Raw genomic sequence first — 17,626 nt, forward strand, 5'->3', positions numbered from 1 at the left:
TGAAGGTTCCTTGATCCCTGCCAGGGTCAGGTTACAGTCCCTTCACAGCCCCCTCCTCATTTGGTGCCAGGTATAAAAGCCAGCCCCAGCAGGACAATAAAAAAAGCTATTCTACCTCAAGCTCGTGCTCTGTGCATTCATTCAACTTGGACACCCTCTGCCGAGATTCTTGGTTCCAGCCTGCGCTGATGCGGCAATAATGTACTGCATATGTTTTTGTAACATTTTCTCTTTTAAAAATTATATCTGGCATCTTTTTTCCTTCCTTTTTCCTCCCTCTAATATATGTTTAAAACTAAAACTTTGAGGTTTTTTTTAATCATAGGTAAAGGACAAATGTTTGCGGATACAGTTACATTTGCCCTGTGTTAAATGGCATGCTTTATATACATTTTAAATTACCATTGTACATACCATCAACAGTTATAATTTCATATTTTTCGATGTCCTTTTATAATAGTAAGAGGAACAAAATGAAATGTTGCATATTAATATCTGTAAAAATACCCAGAGAAGCCGAAAATAGAATTTCAGTTACGAATGACTGGAAGGTGAGAATTGCACAGACATGAGTCAAGCTACAATATTTACAACAGAAGAGAAGCTTTGAGAAATATACTAAATACCATGGGAATGACAGGCAACTGTACTTGAAAATTGGTAAACTAGCTTTTAAATACTCTCACTATAAAATCTCAAATATGCATATGTCAACTAGTTATCAAATTACTCTAGCCAACTCAATATATTTATGCTGTTTAATACAGCACATATTTAATTGCTTTGTTAACTTAAAATAATTTTTTGTTTATTTATTAATACAGTTAAGATAAATGTTTTTGGAAAAATATATGAAAATGATGCTTCTTTTTGTTCTTTTAAAAGATTTACTTATTATTATGTATACAGTGTCATGCCTCCATGTATGCCTGCATGCCAGAAGAAGGCACTGGAACATATTATAGATTGTTGTGAGCCACCAAATTGAACTCATAATCTCTGAAAGAGCAGTTAGTGCTTTTAACCTCTTAGCCATCTCTCCAGCTCAAAAATAATGTTTCTTTTTTAAAAATTATTTATTTTTTATTCATTTATCTATTAGTTTATTTATTTATTTAATATACCAATTCCAGTTACCCTTCCCTCCTCTCCTCCTTTTGCCCCCACCTTCTCCCACCCCACCCTCTATCCACTCATCCCTGGGAACTCAACTAAGTTTGTCCCATCATCTTCTTGAGGCAGGACCAAGGTCCTCCCCCAATGCCAAGCAAGGTATCTGTCCACAGCAAATGGGCTCGACAAAGTCAGATCATACACTAGGGTTAGATCCTGGTCCCACTGCTACATACTGCCCAAGTCCCACCATTACCACCTGCCTTCATGGGGCCTAGTTCAGGCTGATGCAGGTTCTCCAATTGTCATTTCTGAATCAGTGAGCTCCTACTAGTTCAGGTCAGCTGATTCTGTGAGTTTCCCCATCATCGTCTTGACCCTTTTGTTCATATTATTTCTTCTCCCTCTCTTTGGTTGTACCTCAGGAGCTCAGCCCAGTGGTTAGCTATGGGTCTCTGGATCTGCCCTTCAAAGTTTCAGACAAATGGATAGAAGTAGAAAAACTATCTTGAGTGAAATAACCCAGATTCAGAAAGACAAATATAGTAGTATGTATTCACACATAAGAGAAAATAAGACATAAAACAAAGGATAACCATCCTACAGACCACAACCTCAGAGAAACTAGGTATCAAAGAGAACCCTAAGAAAGACATACATAGATCCCCCTGGGAAGTGAAAATAAACAACATCTCCTGAGTAAACTGGGAGCATGAGGGGAGGAGGGAGGTTGAAAGCAGAGTGAGCAGGGAAGAAGAGAAGGCAGGAGGAGAACAAGAGGGACCAGAAAGGTCAAGTTGGGAGAAGGGAAAGAGGGAGAGAACAAAAAAAGAGGTATCTTGATCAAAGGAGCTATTATGGGGCTAACTAGAAATATGGTATTAGGAAAATTCCCAGGAATTCACAATGATAACCCCAGATAAGAATCTAAGAAATAGTGGAGAGGGTGTCTTAGTTGGCCTTCCCCTGTGATCAGACTGAGGATGAGCTTAACTGACATCAATCATAGAAGCCTCATCCAGAAAATAATGCTTCTTAAGATTGCCCAGTCCATATCACTTCAGAGAGATTCTCCACTTTCAGGAATATCATATTGTCATTAGTTGTTTCAAAGCTTGTATTTTCTTTAGTCTAGATTCACAGAAAGTTACAGAAACTATCCTTAGAGACACTTAAAATACTATGTAAAGAAGATCGGCTGGCATTGCCGTTTGTAAGAAGTATATGGGCTAAAGAAGGGAGAGAGAAGCAAAAGGAGTAAATTACTTCTGAATCCTGATATAATTTCTAGGAGAACAAAATAGTGTTTTGACTGAAACTGTTCAAATGAATCAAAGTACAATGAAGATTTCAATGGAAATTTTTCAATTAAATGAATTTTCCAGAGTTTTTAATGTATTACAGAAAATTTTCATTGTACTGTAATATACAATTTATTGGTAACTTCTAACAGAATTGAGCTAATATAACCTTGGTAACTGAAATCACTTAATGGTGCGAAAAAAGACCCACTTAGTGCCTGGGCCATTCTTGTTGTAGTGTCTCTGGGGAGTAAGAAAACAAAAGTTGACTCTCCCATTAAGTAAAAGGGGGTCTAGGGAGATTTTAAGTCTCAAGGGAGAACTGAACACATAATAAGGCATCTGAATTCAGATCATGAGTGTTAGTGATCCTCAACACAGAAGGGAAAGCTGTCCTTACACAACCCTGGGGAGCATGCCACTTTAAGATGCCAGGTGAGAGGAAAACGGAGTGTGCTCTGAAAATGAAATTTAGATCAACGAGAATATGGATAAAGTAATGAGTGCAGAACTATCCAATCAAGTAGAAGGAATAACCGGAGCCTGGAGAGGGGTCTTTAGGAAAGACATCCATAGTTGATTATATTAAATGTCTGAGATGTTTAGGTAATGATAGAACAAGGATGCTATTCCTGAAGTGGAGAACTGGAGGTCTGTCCACATGGTAATGCTGACCACGGGCCTCAGCACCTTACTGAATGCAAGACTCCCTTTATACCAGCAAGCACAGATGCAGAAAGTCTTCTCAAAATGAAATCTAAGCAAAAGAAAACACCACTTAGAATTCAGATGCAAGAGAAACTTAATTATGAGGGCCACTTGCAAGTATGAGACTTGGCTGGGCATATTCTTATCAAACTTGGGATGCTAATTCTAGCCTCCTTTCCCTGATACAGTGCCATTCTCCATTAAAAGAGCAGTGCCCACCTGTTTTCTGAGGCAACTGTTGGATTTCATCTATGATCATTTACTTTCCAGAGTTTGTAAAATAAAATTTAATCACAGCAATCACTTCTGAATCTCATCTAAACTGATGCAGATGGATATTTTTATCTGTGAATGTGTAAATGAATGGAGAAATCAGTCAGCAGGCCCCTGAAATATTTCATAACTAATATCAGAAAAAGGAAATTTAGAATTTGAGTCTTGTTTCTGTAATTTTCCTTAATGCTCTTTCTCCATCAGAACCCGGACTCAAAGGTGATTTTAAATGAGTCATAGGAAAATTAAGAGTAAAATGGAAGTGTATGCTCTCATGCATAGAATGAAGACTTCTCACTTTTTTTCTAAATTAAATATATTGTTGTTAATGAAAATAGTGACAGTGGAATCATTTTATATTTTGTGATTTACTTTCTATTGGTACTTAATTACCAATTTAATGAAAGCAGATTTAATTTTTGTCATTAGCACAAAATACATTTTAGAATTAAGCATGTGGCTGAAAAACATATGCATTATTGTCCTGAATAAAGAGTAAATGTTCAGTACTGAACAACATCTGTAAAGCAGTCACAGTATAATTTGCCTTGGCATACTGATTAAAATTGAACTTCTTATTATCACATTCAATAGTCCCTGTGAAAATATCTATGTGCATTGATAATTGCAAAACTAAAAAATTCATTATGAAATTAGGCTATATGTTATATGAATGAGTACATAGAATCTTCAATTATAGATACATTTTGAATTATATAGAAATATTTGTGTCTTATTTTCTATGGTAAGTGATTTTAGAAACCATGTTTATATTAAGGAATGATACGACACTTGTCACAGAACTTCTTAAAATTGGTGATGAGGAGATGACAATAAGAAAGTCCAAGTCTGTCATAAACTATTTTGTAAATCCAATGTAAATTGCAAGTAAAAAAGAATTCATCCAAAAGCAAGAATATATCCTAAAGGAGAGGCAAGCTCATGAGGGAAGAAAAGGATAACTATATTAACATGAATAAAAATATTTAAACTTGTGTCTTTTTAGTTTTTTCACTTAAATCAGCAAACAACTTATAAACAGGTTATAAAAAACAATGGCAATTCTCAGATTTGGTGCTTGGGTTCCCTGCTTAGTTGGTAAAATTTTGTCTGTTATGCCTAAAATACTGATTTAAATCCCAAATTCCATAAAAGTTCTATAATTCTATGAACAACCAATCATCTGATTTATCATTTATTAATTATCACCAGGATTGTGGAAACCACACAGAATAGTGCATTGCTTTTATTAGTGTACATTTTTATTATTGAGTGGGAATTTAGTGATTGATAAGTTCTGAATTCTTCATTTTAAAATGTCATTGTATCAGTGTTATGACTTGAGTTAACTAAAAATGTTTTTATTTTTTTTCCTTTAGTAATTTATCACACCTGGAGAAGTTGTTCAACAAAAGAATTAGTCTTTATTAGGTTCAAGTTAATCAATAGGAAATGTCATAAAATCTTTTATTACATAAAACAATAAGGGAAATTTACAACTTCATGAGGATGGGTTCAAGGGAATGCATATTCAATGGACAAAACTTATAGAGACAGGGTTCCACATCTCTTCTAAGACAAGACATCTTATAGGAGAGGTATGCTTCCTGTCAACAGCACCAACTCTGTCTTCTTCACCTTCCTGGTTACTGGCATCCCAGGACTGGAGGCTCTGTACATCTGGATATCCATACCATTCTGTGTCATGTTTCTCATTACCATGGTGGGCAACATCACGATCACAATTGCTATCTGGCGGGAGAAGACTCTCCATGTTCCTATGTATCTTTTCTTGGCCATGTTAGCTGCCTCTGATCTAGGTCTCTCTCTCTTTACCTTCCCCAGTATGTTGAGGATCTTCTTGCTTGCTGCTAGAGAAATGACCCCCTCTGCTTGTTTTACCCAAATGTTCTTTATTCATACTTTCCAAGACCTTGAATCAGCTGTCATTCTGGCCATGGCCTTTGACAGGTATGTGGCCATTTCACATCCACTTCACTATCACTCCATTCTCACAAACCCTGTGATTGCCAGAATAGGATTGGCTATTGTTGTCCGAACCCTAACTGTGCAGCTGCCTCTCCCCATCCTCTTGAGGAGGCTGTACTTTTGTAGCTCCAATGTACTTTCTCATTCCTACTGTTTGCATCCTGACATCATAAAGCTCTCCTGCTCCAATACTAGGGCCAACAGCATCTTTGGGCTGTTTGTAGTGCTCTCCACCATGGGACTTGACTTTCTCCTCATCCTCCTCTCCTATGTGTTGATTCTGAGAACAGTGCTGAGGATGGCTTCCCACAGTGGCCGCCTCAAGGCTCTCAACACCTGCATATCTCACCTATGTGCTGTGGTCCTCTTCTTCTCACCCATGATCTGTCTGTCCATGCTGCACCGTTTTGGCCCGAGGCTTCCCTCACATGTCTATGTGACTCTGGCCAACATGCACTTCCTAATTCCTCCTGTGATGAACCCCATTGTCTATGTGGTAAAAACCAAGCAGATCCAAGACAAAATTAAGAAGCTCTTCATTATAAAAACAACAAAAAATTTCATGTCACATCTATCACATAAATTATGAAAATTTATGAAATGTTAAACATGCTTGCCTACACCAGGTCTCTGCACATTTTAAGGCTGTTAGTTTGGAATTTCTGTGGGACTCTTAACAGTGGGAACAGGTATATCTCTAACTTTACAGCCTTCTTTTGGAATTCTTTTCTTCCTATTGGATTGTCTTGTCTTATTGTATTTTGTTTTTTCCTCTTTGACTGTCATCTTTTGGAAGCCTGCTCTTTTCTGAAGGGCAAACAGAAGGGGACTGAATCTGGGGGAGAAAGGAAGTAAAAGGGAACTTAGAGGAGTGGAAGGAAAGGAGTGGCTGTGACCTTGCCTATTAAATTGTTGTTTTTTACTGAACTTTATACAGATATGAAAACTGATAAATACAAAGTCAAGCTATATTTCATTCAAATTCCACAAAAGTTTAACTTTTCTTTTATACCCTATTCTTTTCTAACCACTTATTTCAATACATCATCTAGATGTTTAAAGACAACATGTAAAGATCTTTATATAATTCTTTATGAAATAATGTGAATTTAATATTCTCAGAACTTTTCCAATAGCTTTTAAACTTTATTAATTGTGTGTATATGTGTATGTGCATGCTCCAGTGTGTATGTGCTCATGAAGGCCAGAAGAGGATGTCAGATCCGGAGTTCCTTAGAGCTGGAGTTACAGATGATTTTTAGTTACTTTATATAGGTACCGGGAACTGAACTTGGGTCTTCAACAAGAGCAGTCCTTAACTGCTGAGCCATCTCTCTAGACCACATTCTAGTAAATTTGTTTCATAAACATGACATTGATTGTTCACTCTTGTTTTCTAGAGGGTAAACTCTTAATCTTCCTGTAATTTGGTGCAGCATTTAAATACAACTGTCTGTTTGTCTCATAGAAATTTAGAATACTTAGACTATAGCAACAGCCGAGTCTTTAATGCCTTGTCTTAGTTCTTTACACCTAGTAAGTTGTACTAACTAACATAGCAAAATAGATTTAACTGGGAAGATAAGAAAGAGATAAGGACCTTTGAAATTGAATCAGATAAAATAAAGCTTGGATAATTAATTATTGTAAGTTCACTGGTAACACATTTCAGAAAATGGTAGAGTATCTCAGATGATATTGAAGCAAATAAAGCTAACAGAAAACTATTTGATAAGTTATTAATAAAGTCAAATGATTGGCTATGTGAGTCTTTTGTTTGTTTGTTTGTTTTTATGTTTTTCGAGACAGGGTTTCTCTGTGGCTTTGGAGCCTGTCCTGGAACTAGCTCTGTAGACCAAGCTGGTCTGTAACTCACAGGGATCTGCCTGCCTCTGCCTCCCGAGTGCTGGGATTAAAGGCTTGCGCCACCATCGCCCGGCGGCTATGTGAGTCTTATACATGAGTATAAATATCAGTAAAGTCCTTCATCTGCCATTAAATTCAATTTTGTAATTACATGTTTAACAGTTCTTTATCAATTTGAGTCACAACCATTCCCTTCCCCTGTATCAAGGCTGAGCAACATATCACTCCATAGGTAATGGGGCTCCAAAAGCCAGTTATTGCACTAAGGATAAATTCTGGTTGATATGCTAGTTTTTGCTAACTTCCTATGAGATGTCTTGTGCTTTCTGAGGAGTGGATGTGGCCTTGGGTAGGAGAAAGATGAGGGTAACAAGAGGAGGGGACAGAGGGGGAACTGTGGTTGGTATGTAAAATGAAAAAAAATTAAATAAAAAATAGAAAAAAGAAGAAGAAAGTTCTTTATCACCCATATAAATTAATAAAGGTTCTTCATAGGTTCACAAAAAAATAGATTTCATTTATATGTAATGATGATATCATGCTAATGTATTCTTCTTAGTTAGATGACTCAAATACACTGGAAAGGATAGGCATTTTGGCTTAATTCAGTGCAAGATATTCCTTAATTTAAAACTTCTTTATTAATCATGAAGTAGTGAGTACATTTCACTTTAAGATATACATCTGTGCATGTGTGTGTGTGTGTGTGTGTGTGTGTGTGTGTGTGTGCATTTGTTTGACTTTGAATACATCTACTGTGACATTCGTATGCTTTGATATTTTCTATTTGCTGTACTCAATTTAATTTTCCTCCTTTTAATTTTACCTGTATTTATCGCAGTCTTTCTGCTTAACATTCATCAACAAGACATTCTTTATGCTACCTATTAACCAAAATAGTCAATGCATTATTTTTATTAAAACAAAGAAATAGGATTGTATTCCAATATATATCACAGTTACTTTTGCCATCAATACAATCAGTTTGACAACTTAGTGACTCCCTTAACCGTTGGCGCCATGGTGCTTTGTATCTCTCCTTAGCAGCAACACTGAGAGCCACTCCTTCTACCTCCTTCCAGTATCATCATGCACAAATGCCTCATTTTATGGTTGGGTACCACACTGATGTTTGAAATATTTGCTCTGAGCATATACATAACTATGATGTTCCAGGTTTCTTTTTGGTGTCTTTTCTTTCATTAAATTTTAAAATTCATTTTACATACCAATCACGTTTTCCTCCCTCATCTCTTCTCATTCCCTTTTCCTGCCTCTTTTCTACCACTTTACCCCCTCCACTTACCTCCCAAGGAAGTCAACAAAGCATGGTGTATCAGATTGAGGCAAGACCAAGCTCTGCCCTCTGCATCAAGGTTGAATGAGGCATCTCACCCCCAGATTTCTTATAGGTTTACTTTAAGAATTAGGATTCTTCCTCATATTCCTTGAGCTCTGTTTATTCGCTAATTTCTGGATTAAGTGATAGTGTCGGTGAACTACAAAACCATTTCTGTCACAAGTATCCTGAGTAACTTCAAATTTTGAAACAATCAAATGTATTTTTTTTTATTTCAGGTTCCATATTTTAGCCAGGAAAGACTATGGTTCATCTCGTGACAGGAAAGAAAATTAATTTTTGTATCACTTGCATATGTTTCAGTAGAATGGTGCTAATTCTTATCTATTTTATTATTTGGGGAAATACTATGAATTAAACAAACTTATTTCTCTCAGAGTAGCTTCTCTTTCTTCCTCCATTTTTCCCATTGCTGCTTTTCTTCATTCATTTTTTCCTTCTTTCTCTTTGTTAGTTTTAATAATTTTTTTCTGAGACATGGTTTCTCTGTATAGGTTTTGTGCCTGTCTTGGAACTCATTCTGTAAACCAGGCTGGACTTGAACTCACAGAGATCTGCCTGCTTCTGCCTCCTGAGTGCTGGGATTAAAGGCCTAGCTAGTTTTAATTTTTTGAGATAAAGTGTTACTATTTACCCTATGCTGACTTTGAAAACACATTTCTCCTGCTTCAGCCTTCTGCTGCTTAGTGCTGATGTTAAAAAAAAAATGTGCCTCCAGGCTAGATTTGTATCTGTTTTTCTTGCTGTTCTTGTAGGGACAACAGAAAAGAAATCAATAAGCAAACATGTATCTATAACCTGGACCTGAAAATAATTGTACAACAATAACTATGCATTGTCAAAAACTGCCTAAAGCAAGTAACTATTGAGTGCATAGCTGTAAATGGGGTGTCTCTGTCACCCCTTACAAAGAACGTAAGAACCAGAAGAAAAGGAGTCTTGTGCAAACTGTCTTCTTGAAATGGCATGTCTGTCGAACCTATGAACTCAGCAAAAGTTGTGATGTGCACAATTCTTGTACAAGATTGAATCAGTCGACACTCAGTTTTAGATGATATTGGCTCATAAGGCTCCATCCCTCTGAATATCTACATGAAGTCAATGGTTGCTGAAGGAAGGGAAGTGTAGCCACTGGGACGCTGTCCTTACTCTAGTGATTAACCCCATATACTCTTTCAGGAAGCCTCAATTAAGTTCAGTGGTTGACAAAAATTCAAAATATAGGAAAGTCACAGGGGAACTTTTGGGGAAGTGACTTTTGATGGGAGGAGAAATTATGTAAGAGGGGATGGGGAAAACATGATCAAAATACATTATATTCTTCAAATTGTAAAGATATAAAATAACAAACTTTTCCTATATTTTATGCTGCAATATCCTTACTATCCACAAATAGCATGTTATTCTGTAATTCAAGTCTGAGTTTTGAAATTGACAGCCTCTCAAATATTCTATAACTCTATAATAACCATAATTATTTCATTTTTCACATGTACTTATGAGTACTCTCCATGCCTTACTTTATACCTTTATACTATGCAAGAGACTTTGGAATTGGTTTAAGTTCTTACTCCTGTGCTTCATAAGGACACTAGAACCTCAGAGGGAAATGACAGCGACAGCAAATTAGTCATCACCAGCTCAATTCCTTTCCCAAAGCTGACAGCACAGTACTGACTGCAATGGTGGTTCTCTATAATCCCCAGATGTATCTCAAATTTTGATAACTATCCCCTAGATATATCTGCTTCACACAGTCTCCTCCTCTATGACTTAGAAGGCATTTTCACATTCCATACTGCTTTCACCATGAAATAAAATAAAACTATTTTGACAATGAGTTTAACTTTTAGATGTCATATTGGGTTAACCAATATTGTACTCTAACATAGGACTGCGTGTGTGTATATTTATATGTATATATGTACATATATGTCTATACATTTGTATAATTATGTTTTTTTTATTTTCAATTAAAATAAATTACATAATTTCCCCTTCTTGTTCTTCCATCCATCTTCTCCAATGTACCCCTCAACATTCTCCCTCTCAAAATTGTGGCCTCTTGTTCATTAGTTGTTATTGTTATATACTCACACATCCATATATACATGCATGCATTAAGGCACATTTGCTCGCCTAGCAAAAATATACAAATACAACCTTCTCAGTCCATATAGTGCTGCTTGTTGAAAGCTAATCATGTGATACTGGATAACCAGTTGGAGGGCTCTTCTTCTGCTAATACTATTTTTCCTACTCTTGGGAGTTGATTTCTTACTTGTTTGTAGTTCTTTGCCAATGGCTAGAGCTCTGTGAGATAGCTCCTTTCCATATTTGCATGTTTATTAGCATACAAGATACAATTAAATAATAAACACCTACATACATCTGTGTGTAAGTATGCACTAGAATCAGAATTTTTAAAGTTAATAGTTTGAAAGTATATGTTATGTATACTTTGAAAGTATATATATACACATATATATATATATTATAAATTCCAAGCTAGATCTACAAATATAAAGTCACAAATAATGTTTATCGATTATCCAAACTGTACCTCTCTTATTTAGTTTTTTATGTGTATATAATTAGCATATTTTCACCACTAGATTCAGAACATTACAAGGACAGGAGCTAATTATATTTTAAACATATCAAATATAAATATTTCCAACACATATCTAATGGGGATATGATATTTTCTTGAAGATGACAAGATCCCTCTAGTAGCAGAGTTTCTGCAATGGATCTATTCTATAAGTTCTTGGTTATCATTACATCCATGCTAATATCCTTTGACAGACTCCAAGACTCAATCTGAGTAATATCAAGAAAGTTACTGAGTAATGTTGCTATCATCTTCCCCAGAACAGCCTCCTAGGATGAACCACATCAGCAGCACATGGGAAGGAACATGAAAATTGCTGCATACTTATGTAATCAAGTATGGGGTTTACAATGCTGATTAAATAACAGATTGTGTATCTTTGTGGCTAGCTCCTGAAAGAACTCTGGGCTCCAAAATCCAAACACATTGTACAGACAGAACTATCTCTCATGTTTCTTTGGTGTTTGTGGCTCAAATGACTAATGGAAGAAAGAAGAAATAAACACCTGAGCCGGGCTGTACTTTGCCTGTGTTCTTTTGCTTCTGATAGTGCGTCACATCCTTTGTGTGGTAAGTCTTATCCATGAGTACATTTTCATGTTGCATTCTATGACTCCTTCTAGAAGACCAGTGAATTACTGTGCATACTCTCAGATCACATGGGTCTTATTCCTAATGTGGCCTCTGTCTCAAATGCACAGTAGCCCTATACCTACTGCAACTTTTGTATATTTATAGTTCCATTTTCTCGACTTCACAGAAATACTCCAGGCTACTTCTAAATTAGTTTGACCTCCCTTCTTCTTTATAATACCCCCCTTGAAAATGACAAGAGCACGGTTTGAAAATATAAAGGGACAAAAAGGGAGAAAATCACTGAAAAGCATGCTTAATGTTCTTTATGGAATAAATTTAGACTAGACATCATTGATTGATATCTTTAGGTTGAACATAGTGCTAAAGATATTCTCCTCCAGCTCCAACATGCATATAACTTAAGGGTTTTTGTTTTCTGGAACAGAAAAAAATAAGAACACTTTGTTTGAAATGTGTAGGTGATTTTTCTGTCTGGAGGTACTGATATTCAGCAAGATAGTGCTAGAATCAATATAGGCCCATAGTGGGACTTGCGTGGGACTAGCATGGCTTTAGACTGAGAACAGACGAAAAGAAAACTGAACTACAGCAAGTTGTACGTTCTTAGTGTTACTCTGGACAGTTCACAAGATCAACACTCATTAACACTTGTGGGGATGGGAATTGGCTGTGGGCCTCCTGGGAAAGCATGAATTGGAGCTTTATAAGCCTAAGGTGGCATTGCACTTAGACAGGGAGCCTCTTGAGGCCCTGTAGAGCTAGTGGCTCTGTCCTGGAGTCAGGTGAGTGACAGAAACACTTGGATCTAGGTTAGATCAAATAATGTCATATGGTGCCTGGGATGGAAGGCAGAGGCTGTGCCGCATAACAGATTAAAACTGTGAAGATCTTTGAGGCAGAAAGGACACTTGGAGGTGCTCAGTTCTACTAATTGATGCATATGATAGTAATTTTAGAGAGTGAATTTAGATCTCTGAACCCTCTTTCCTCACTTGTCAATCATTCACCTGTTTCTCTTAGGGTTTAAAATCAAATATAAATCAAGTTGAACTTATGTTTGCTGAATACTGGAATTGACAAGAAATTTTTATCATAGAAAAAAGAAAGGAAATAGGAAGGAAAACAAGAAATGTGCCTTCCAATTCTCACAGAACTTTGTAATAGAGATTTTCAACTCACCACCAAGAGGTTGTCACAATGAGGATTGGAGGGCTTTATCTTGCATGTAACAGATGAAGGAGATGCTTGCAATGTTTTTCTTATAACATTCCTTTGGGAAAATACATTAATTCTGCATCTCCTCTCTAAAGATCTACACTTCTCAGCACAATGTTCATCACCTGTTGGTATATAAGCAGCACAGAATCTCAAGCTTAATTAAATTGGCTATTATATAACAAGTTAAGATTCTTAAAAGGTAGTAAATATTCCTTAAATACCAGACACCTTTCAATAAAGGTCCTGCTCTCATTTTTTAGGTATATGAGAGTCATGATGAACAGGTATGTTTATCAAGATTTGCATACAAACTCTTGTTTCCATTTATTGTCAGTTTTCTTTATTTCTCTTCCTTAATAAGTCCTCTGTTGTTAGCACTTAAACCTGAACTAACTTCAGCATTCTGTAATGTGTAACTTTTCTCTATGTATAGATCATGGCTATGAATGACACATACACACATTCCTTTAAAACTTGGAAATAAAAAATAATGTTGCTTTAACTCAGTATACCAAACAGCAGGTTAAATGCCTTCTCAAAATTAATATCTGGGCACTAAAATCTTAATTAATGGCTCATAACATTTTTCTAACATGAGCAAAAGCCTTTACAGGAGTGTAAAATTCTGTAACTATATAAATGTCACAATTTAATTAATTGCCTTTCAAAGCATTTAGTTTTACTTTCGTGATAAAGGATATTACAAAGTCAATTTATCCAATGTTGCATTATTGACTTTGAAAGGTAAAATGTACCTCTCCTCTGTTGTTTTTGGAGCATGTCAAATAAGAACTATAGTCTTTCATTGCTCAATTTGTGATTGGAAATATTCTTGTCAAAGGTTCATGTAAGAGGAATACTTTCCTCATCTTCTCCCACACAAAATTAAGAAATACTGTGAACAGATAGGCAAACAGACATGCAACCTGGGAACTATATACTGATTCATTACATGCTCAGCATCTTGGCTAGGTCTCCTAAGAATATCTGTCTCTTAAAACCAGGCTTAAACAATCCTCACAAGTCAGTCCTATTATCTTAATTACTTTATTCTGTCCAAGGGTGGCCTTACATAGTTCTTATCACTCTCTAGAATTGAGCCATATCTGAATGTAATGAACATGACCTTATACTGAAGAAATTCACCACTAACCATTCCGATTACAGTTCTTTTCCATGGTTCTTTTCTGGCTTTTCTATCATAGGTAATTGGCTGATACTTTGTCCCTCTTCAGTTTTCTGTCCACTCTTATATAACACTTTGGGAAGCTTCTTATATATAGATAACATGGGTTTGCAGTGTGATCAGTTCCTCATGCAATTTAATATCTGTCCCTAGGTTGACTCATGAGTATGGGCTGAATCTATACTCTGCAACTAAGCTCACAGGTTTGAGAGCATTGAGTTAGAAGATGAAGTCAGAACATAGACATCCCTGTATACCTAGGAGCCTGGCTGTTGGGGGTTTGAGAGCATTGAGTTAGAAGGTGAAGTCAGAACATAGACATCCCTGTATACCTAGGAGCCTGGCTGTTGGGGGTTTGCCACATTGACACTGATCTGTGGAGCTGTTCTATGAAACTTTGATTTCTAACAAGTCATGCTTGCCTATCTGATTATGCTTCCAGAAAATATTAGACAAATAAGTTAAATTGGATGTTAAAACCCACTCAGGGCTACTAATTTTTAAGTGTTTTGGTTTTAATGGATATAATTGCAAGTTTTCCACATTTGCAAAAATTTCAGTGTATTGGCAAACAATTTTGAAGGGGAGAGGATGTGATTTTCTCTGTTCTTGGAAGTATTCTGGGCTTAGCACACCACAGATAACCTTTGTCAGAGACAGATCAAGAAAAGCATCCTCTTTGTTCCATCTCTTCTTCTGCCATCAATATTTAGAGTTTTCTTAGTACATCTTAGATGATTCTTAGGAATTACCTCTCCTCAGTCTCTCCAGAGGTGTAGTCATACAAACTAGTCCCGTTCTTTTCCCAGTAGGATAGGTCAGCTACAACTTTGATTTTTTTATGCTTCTTCTATCATTTGTCCTATATTTGTTATCAAACATGTCCAGTGTTCATTTTATATACTACTTCACATGGGAACATCATTATTTAACCTTCATAGAAATGCTACTCTGGGCATCCCTGAGGTCAACAGCTGACGTGTGGATTGCTGGTTACACAGATGACTTTTCTTGCAATATGGCACACCACTAGGATCAACTGATAGACAAAAATTAGAGGATCACAATTTCCCTGTTATTCAAACATGCTGCATAATGTAGCTCTCAAGAACATTTCAAAGTCTCCATCTTTAAGGAAAATTAAGATGTTCAGTAGAGAAAATAATATTTAATGTATGATTTTGATATTTATTATGTTTGAATCAAATTATATCCCACATCCTCAGATTCCAGGTTATTCTCCTCTTTGATAAGTGTCCTTGACAGAACTTGGAATCTGTGAGAATGGAAGAAAGGGTAAAATTACTACTTGATACTTTTAATCTATCTAAATCAGTGCCTTCTTGGTTTAGTTTACACATGCTCTGTATTGATAACAAATTATTAGACCTTCATATGTAGAAAATATATATTACCTTCTGTTATTATCAATATTTACAAGAGAGAAGGAGCTTTGATTTTTGATTCCACCAAAATACATTTTTAAAAATATGAATTTTTTTTAGTTTTTTATATCTGTTTCATATATTCACACCAGCTATCCTAAACTTCAGTGAATACCATGGATAATGACTGAGGAAGCATTTAAATCAAGTCAATGAGCAAAAGAAGTCAAAAATTTTCAAATATATTTTTGATATTGTTTTTATTCATAATGCCTTGGGGCCAGTTCAGAACAAAAGTTTTAGCTGATAATATAATTTAGTATTAATTGCTTATAATTTATAGTCCACACAGTCATTCAGCACAATTGTCCATATCTTGCTTCCATTAGAAACACCCCTGTATTCTGCTATTAGAAATAAGGTATCTCATGTGTTTGGACCCTATGTCTTAAACACGGGTTTGTCCTTAAATTTCAAATGTTGAAAAACCTTCAAGGTGAAAAGATCATTAATGATCCCAATGTGCTGCTTAAAATAAAACGGTTGTTAAGAAGTGAGTCTGCTATGCAAGTACTAACCAGGCCCCACCCTGCTTAGCTTCTGTGAGCCACGAGATCAGGTGTGTTCAGATATACATGGATCTAATCTACATGGGAAATAGAAAAATATAAGATCTCTTGAGTAAACTGGGAGCATGGGGACCATGGGAAAGGGTTGAAAGGAAGGGAAGAGGAAGGGTGGGGAGTGGAGAAAAATGTAGAGCTCAATAAAATCAATAGGAAAAAAGTTGTGAGTCTGCCTTGTTTCAGAGTAGAAATTGCTGAGAGAATGGGATTCAGTGGTGTGCGCATTGCTACTCTGCAGTCAGACAGCAATGCCAATGAAGACAGCTTGCAAGGAATAAACAGGACTTTGCTTCCATTACAGTTTTCCAGGGTAACCTTATTCCGGAATTATGGATGTTTCTAAACATAGCAATGCCAGCAGCTTCTTTTTTATATTGATGGATCTTCCTGGACTGGAGGCTTCCCATTATTGGACAGCAATTCCCATCTGTTTAATTTACGTTCTTTCTGTGCTGGGCAACATGACCATAATGCACACTGTCAAGTCTGTGTCCAGCCTCCACACACCTATGTACCTCTTCCTTTCCATGCTCTCAATGGCTGATCTGGGCCTCTCAGCTTCCACATTGCCTTCAATGGCAGCTGTTTTTCTCCTCGGCCAGAGAATGATAGGAACTGCAACCTGTTTCATGCAGCTCTTCTTCATCCACACGTTTTCAGTCATTGAGTCAGCTGTGCTCTTGGCCATGGCTTTTGACCGCTGTGTGGTCATCAGAGAACCATTGCGCTATGCTACCATCCTTACAACAAGACGTATTGGAGCCATTGGACTGGCAGTGGTGGTCCGCAGTGCTGCACTTCATCTGCCTTTGCCTGTGCTCCTGGGAAGGCTGACATTCCCGCCTGTCAGTGCTCTGTCTCATTCTTACTGTGTTCATCCTGATGTTCTAAGACTGTCCTGTTCCAGTACAGTCGTCAACAGTGGCTTTGGGCTCTTTGTCATGCTCTCTACGCTGGGGATGGATGCTGTGCTCATTCTTCTTTCCTACGTGCTGATTTTGAAGACAGTCTTGAGCATTGCTTCTAATGCCGAACGGTTGAAAGCCTTCAACACCTGCATTTCCCACATCTGTGCTGTCCTTCTGTTTTATACCCCACTCGTGAGTCTGTCCATGATCCATCGCTTTGGGAAAAAGAAACTACCAGCTCTGGTATATATGCTTCTCTCTTATCTCCACTTTCTTATGCCTCCAGTTCTCAACCCAATTGTCTACAGTGTCAAAACCAAAGAGATTCGGGTTCGCATTTTAAAGATGCTACATCTCAAGAAACACTGAAATTTCATTGTACAATTCCTCAATCCTAGGTAAAGGCTGACCGAGGACATCCCAACAATACAGCAGCGTGTCACTTTTTCCAGATAATCAGTCAACTAATTCTTCAGACATAT

General features: G+C 36.7%; 2 protein-coding genes across 2 annotated transcripts; both read left to right on the plus strand.

Annotated features, from left to right (window-relative positions):
- The first annotated feature begins 4,995 nt into the window (after nucleotides 1-4,995).
- Nucleotides 4,996-5,973, plus strand: LOC121457405 (olfactory receptor 51G2-like). The gene has a single exon (XM_041666075.1). It carries the CDS (start codon nucleotides 4,996-4,998, stop codon nucleotides 5,971-5,973), a length of 978 nt encoding a protein of 325 aa, XP_041522009.1.
- Nucleotides 5,974-16,565: 10,592 nt separating this feature from the next.
- On the plus strand, nucleotides 16,566-17,513 carry LOC121458137 (olfactory receptor 51G2-like). The gene has a single exon (XM_041667272.1). The coding sequence runs from the start codon at nucleotides 16,566-16,568 to the stop codon at nucleotides 17,511-17,513; it is 948 nt and encodes a 315-aa protein (XP_041523206.1).
- Nucleotides 17,514-17,626: the final 113 nt, after the last annotated feature.

This window comes from Microtus oregoni, unplaced genomic scaffold (assembly GCF_018167655.1).
Source record: "Microtus oregoni isolate MIOR12 unplaced genomic scaffold, Mior012 000016F_ref0000370, whole genome shotgun sequence".
NCBI lineage: Eukaryota > Metazoa > Chordata > Mammalia > Rodentia > Cricetidae > Microtus > Microtus oregoni.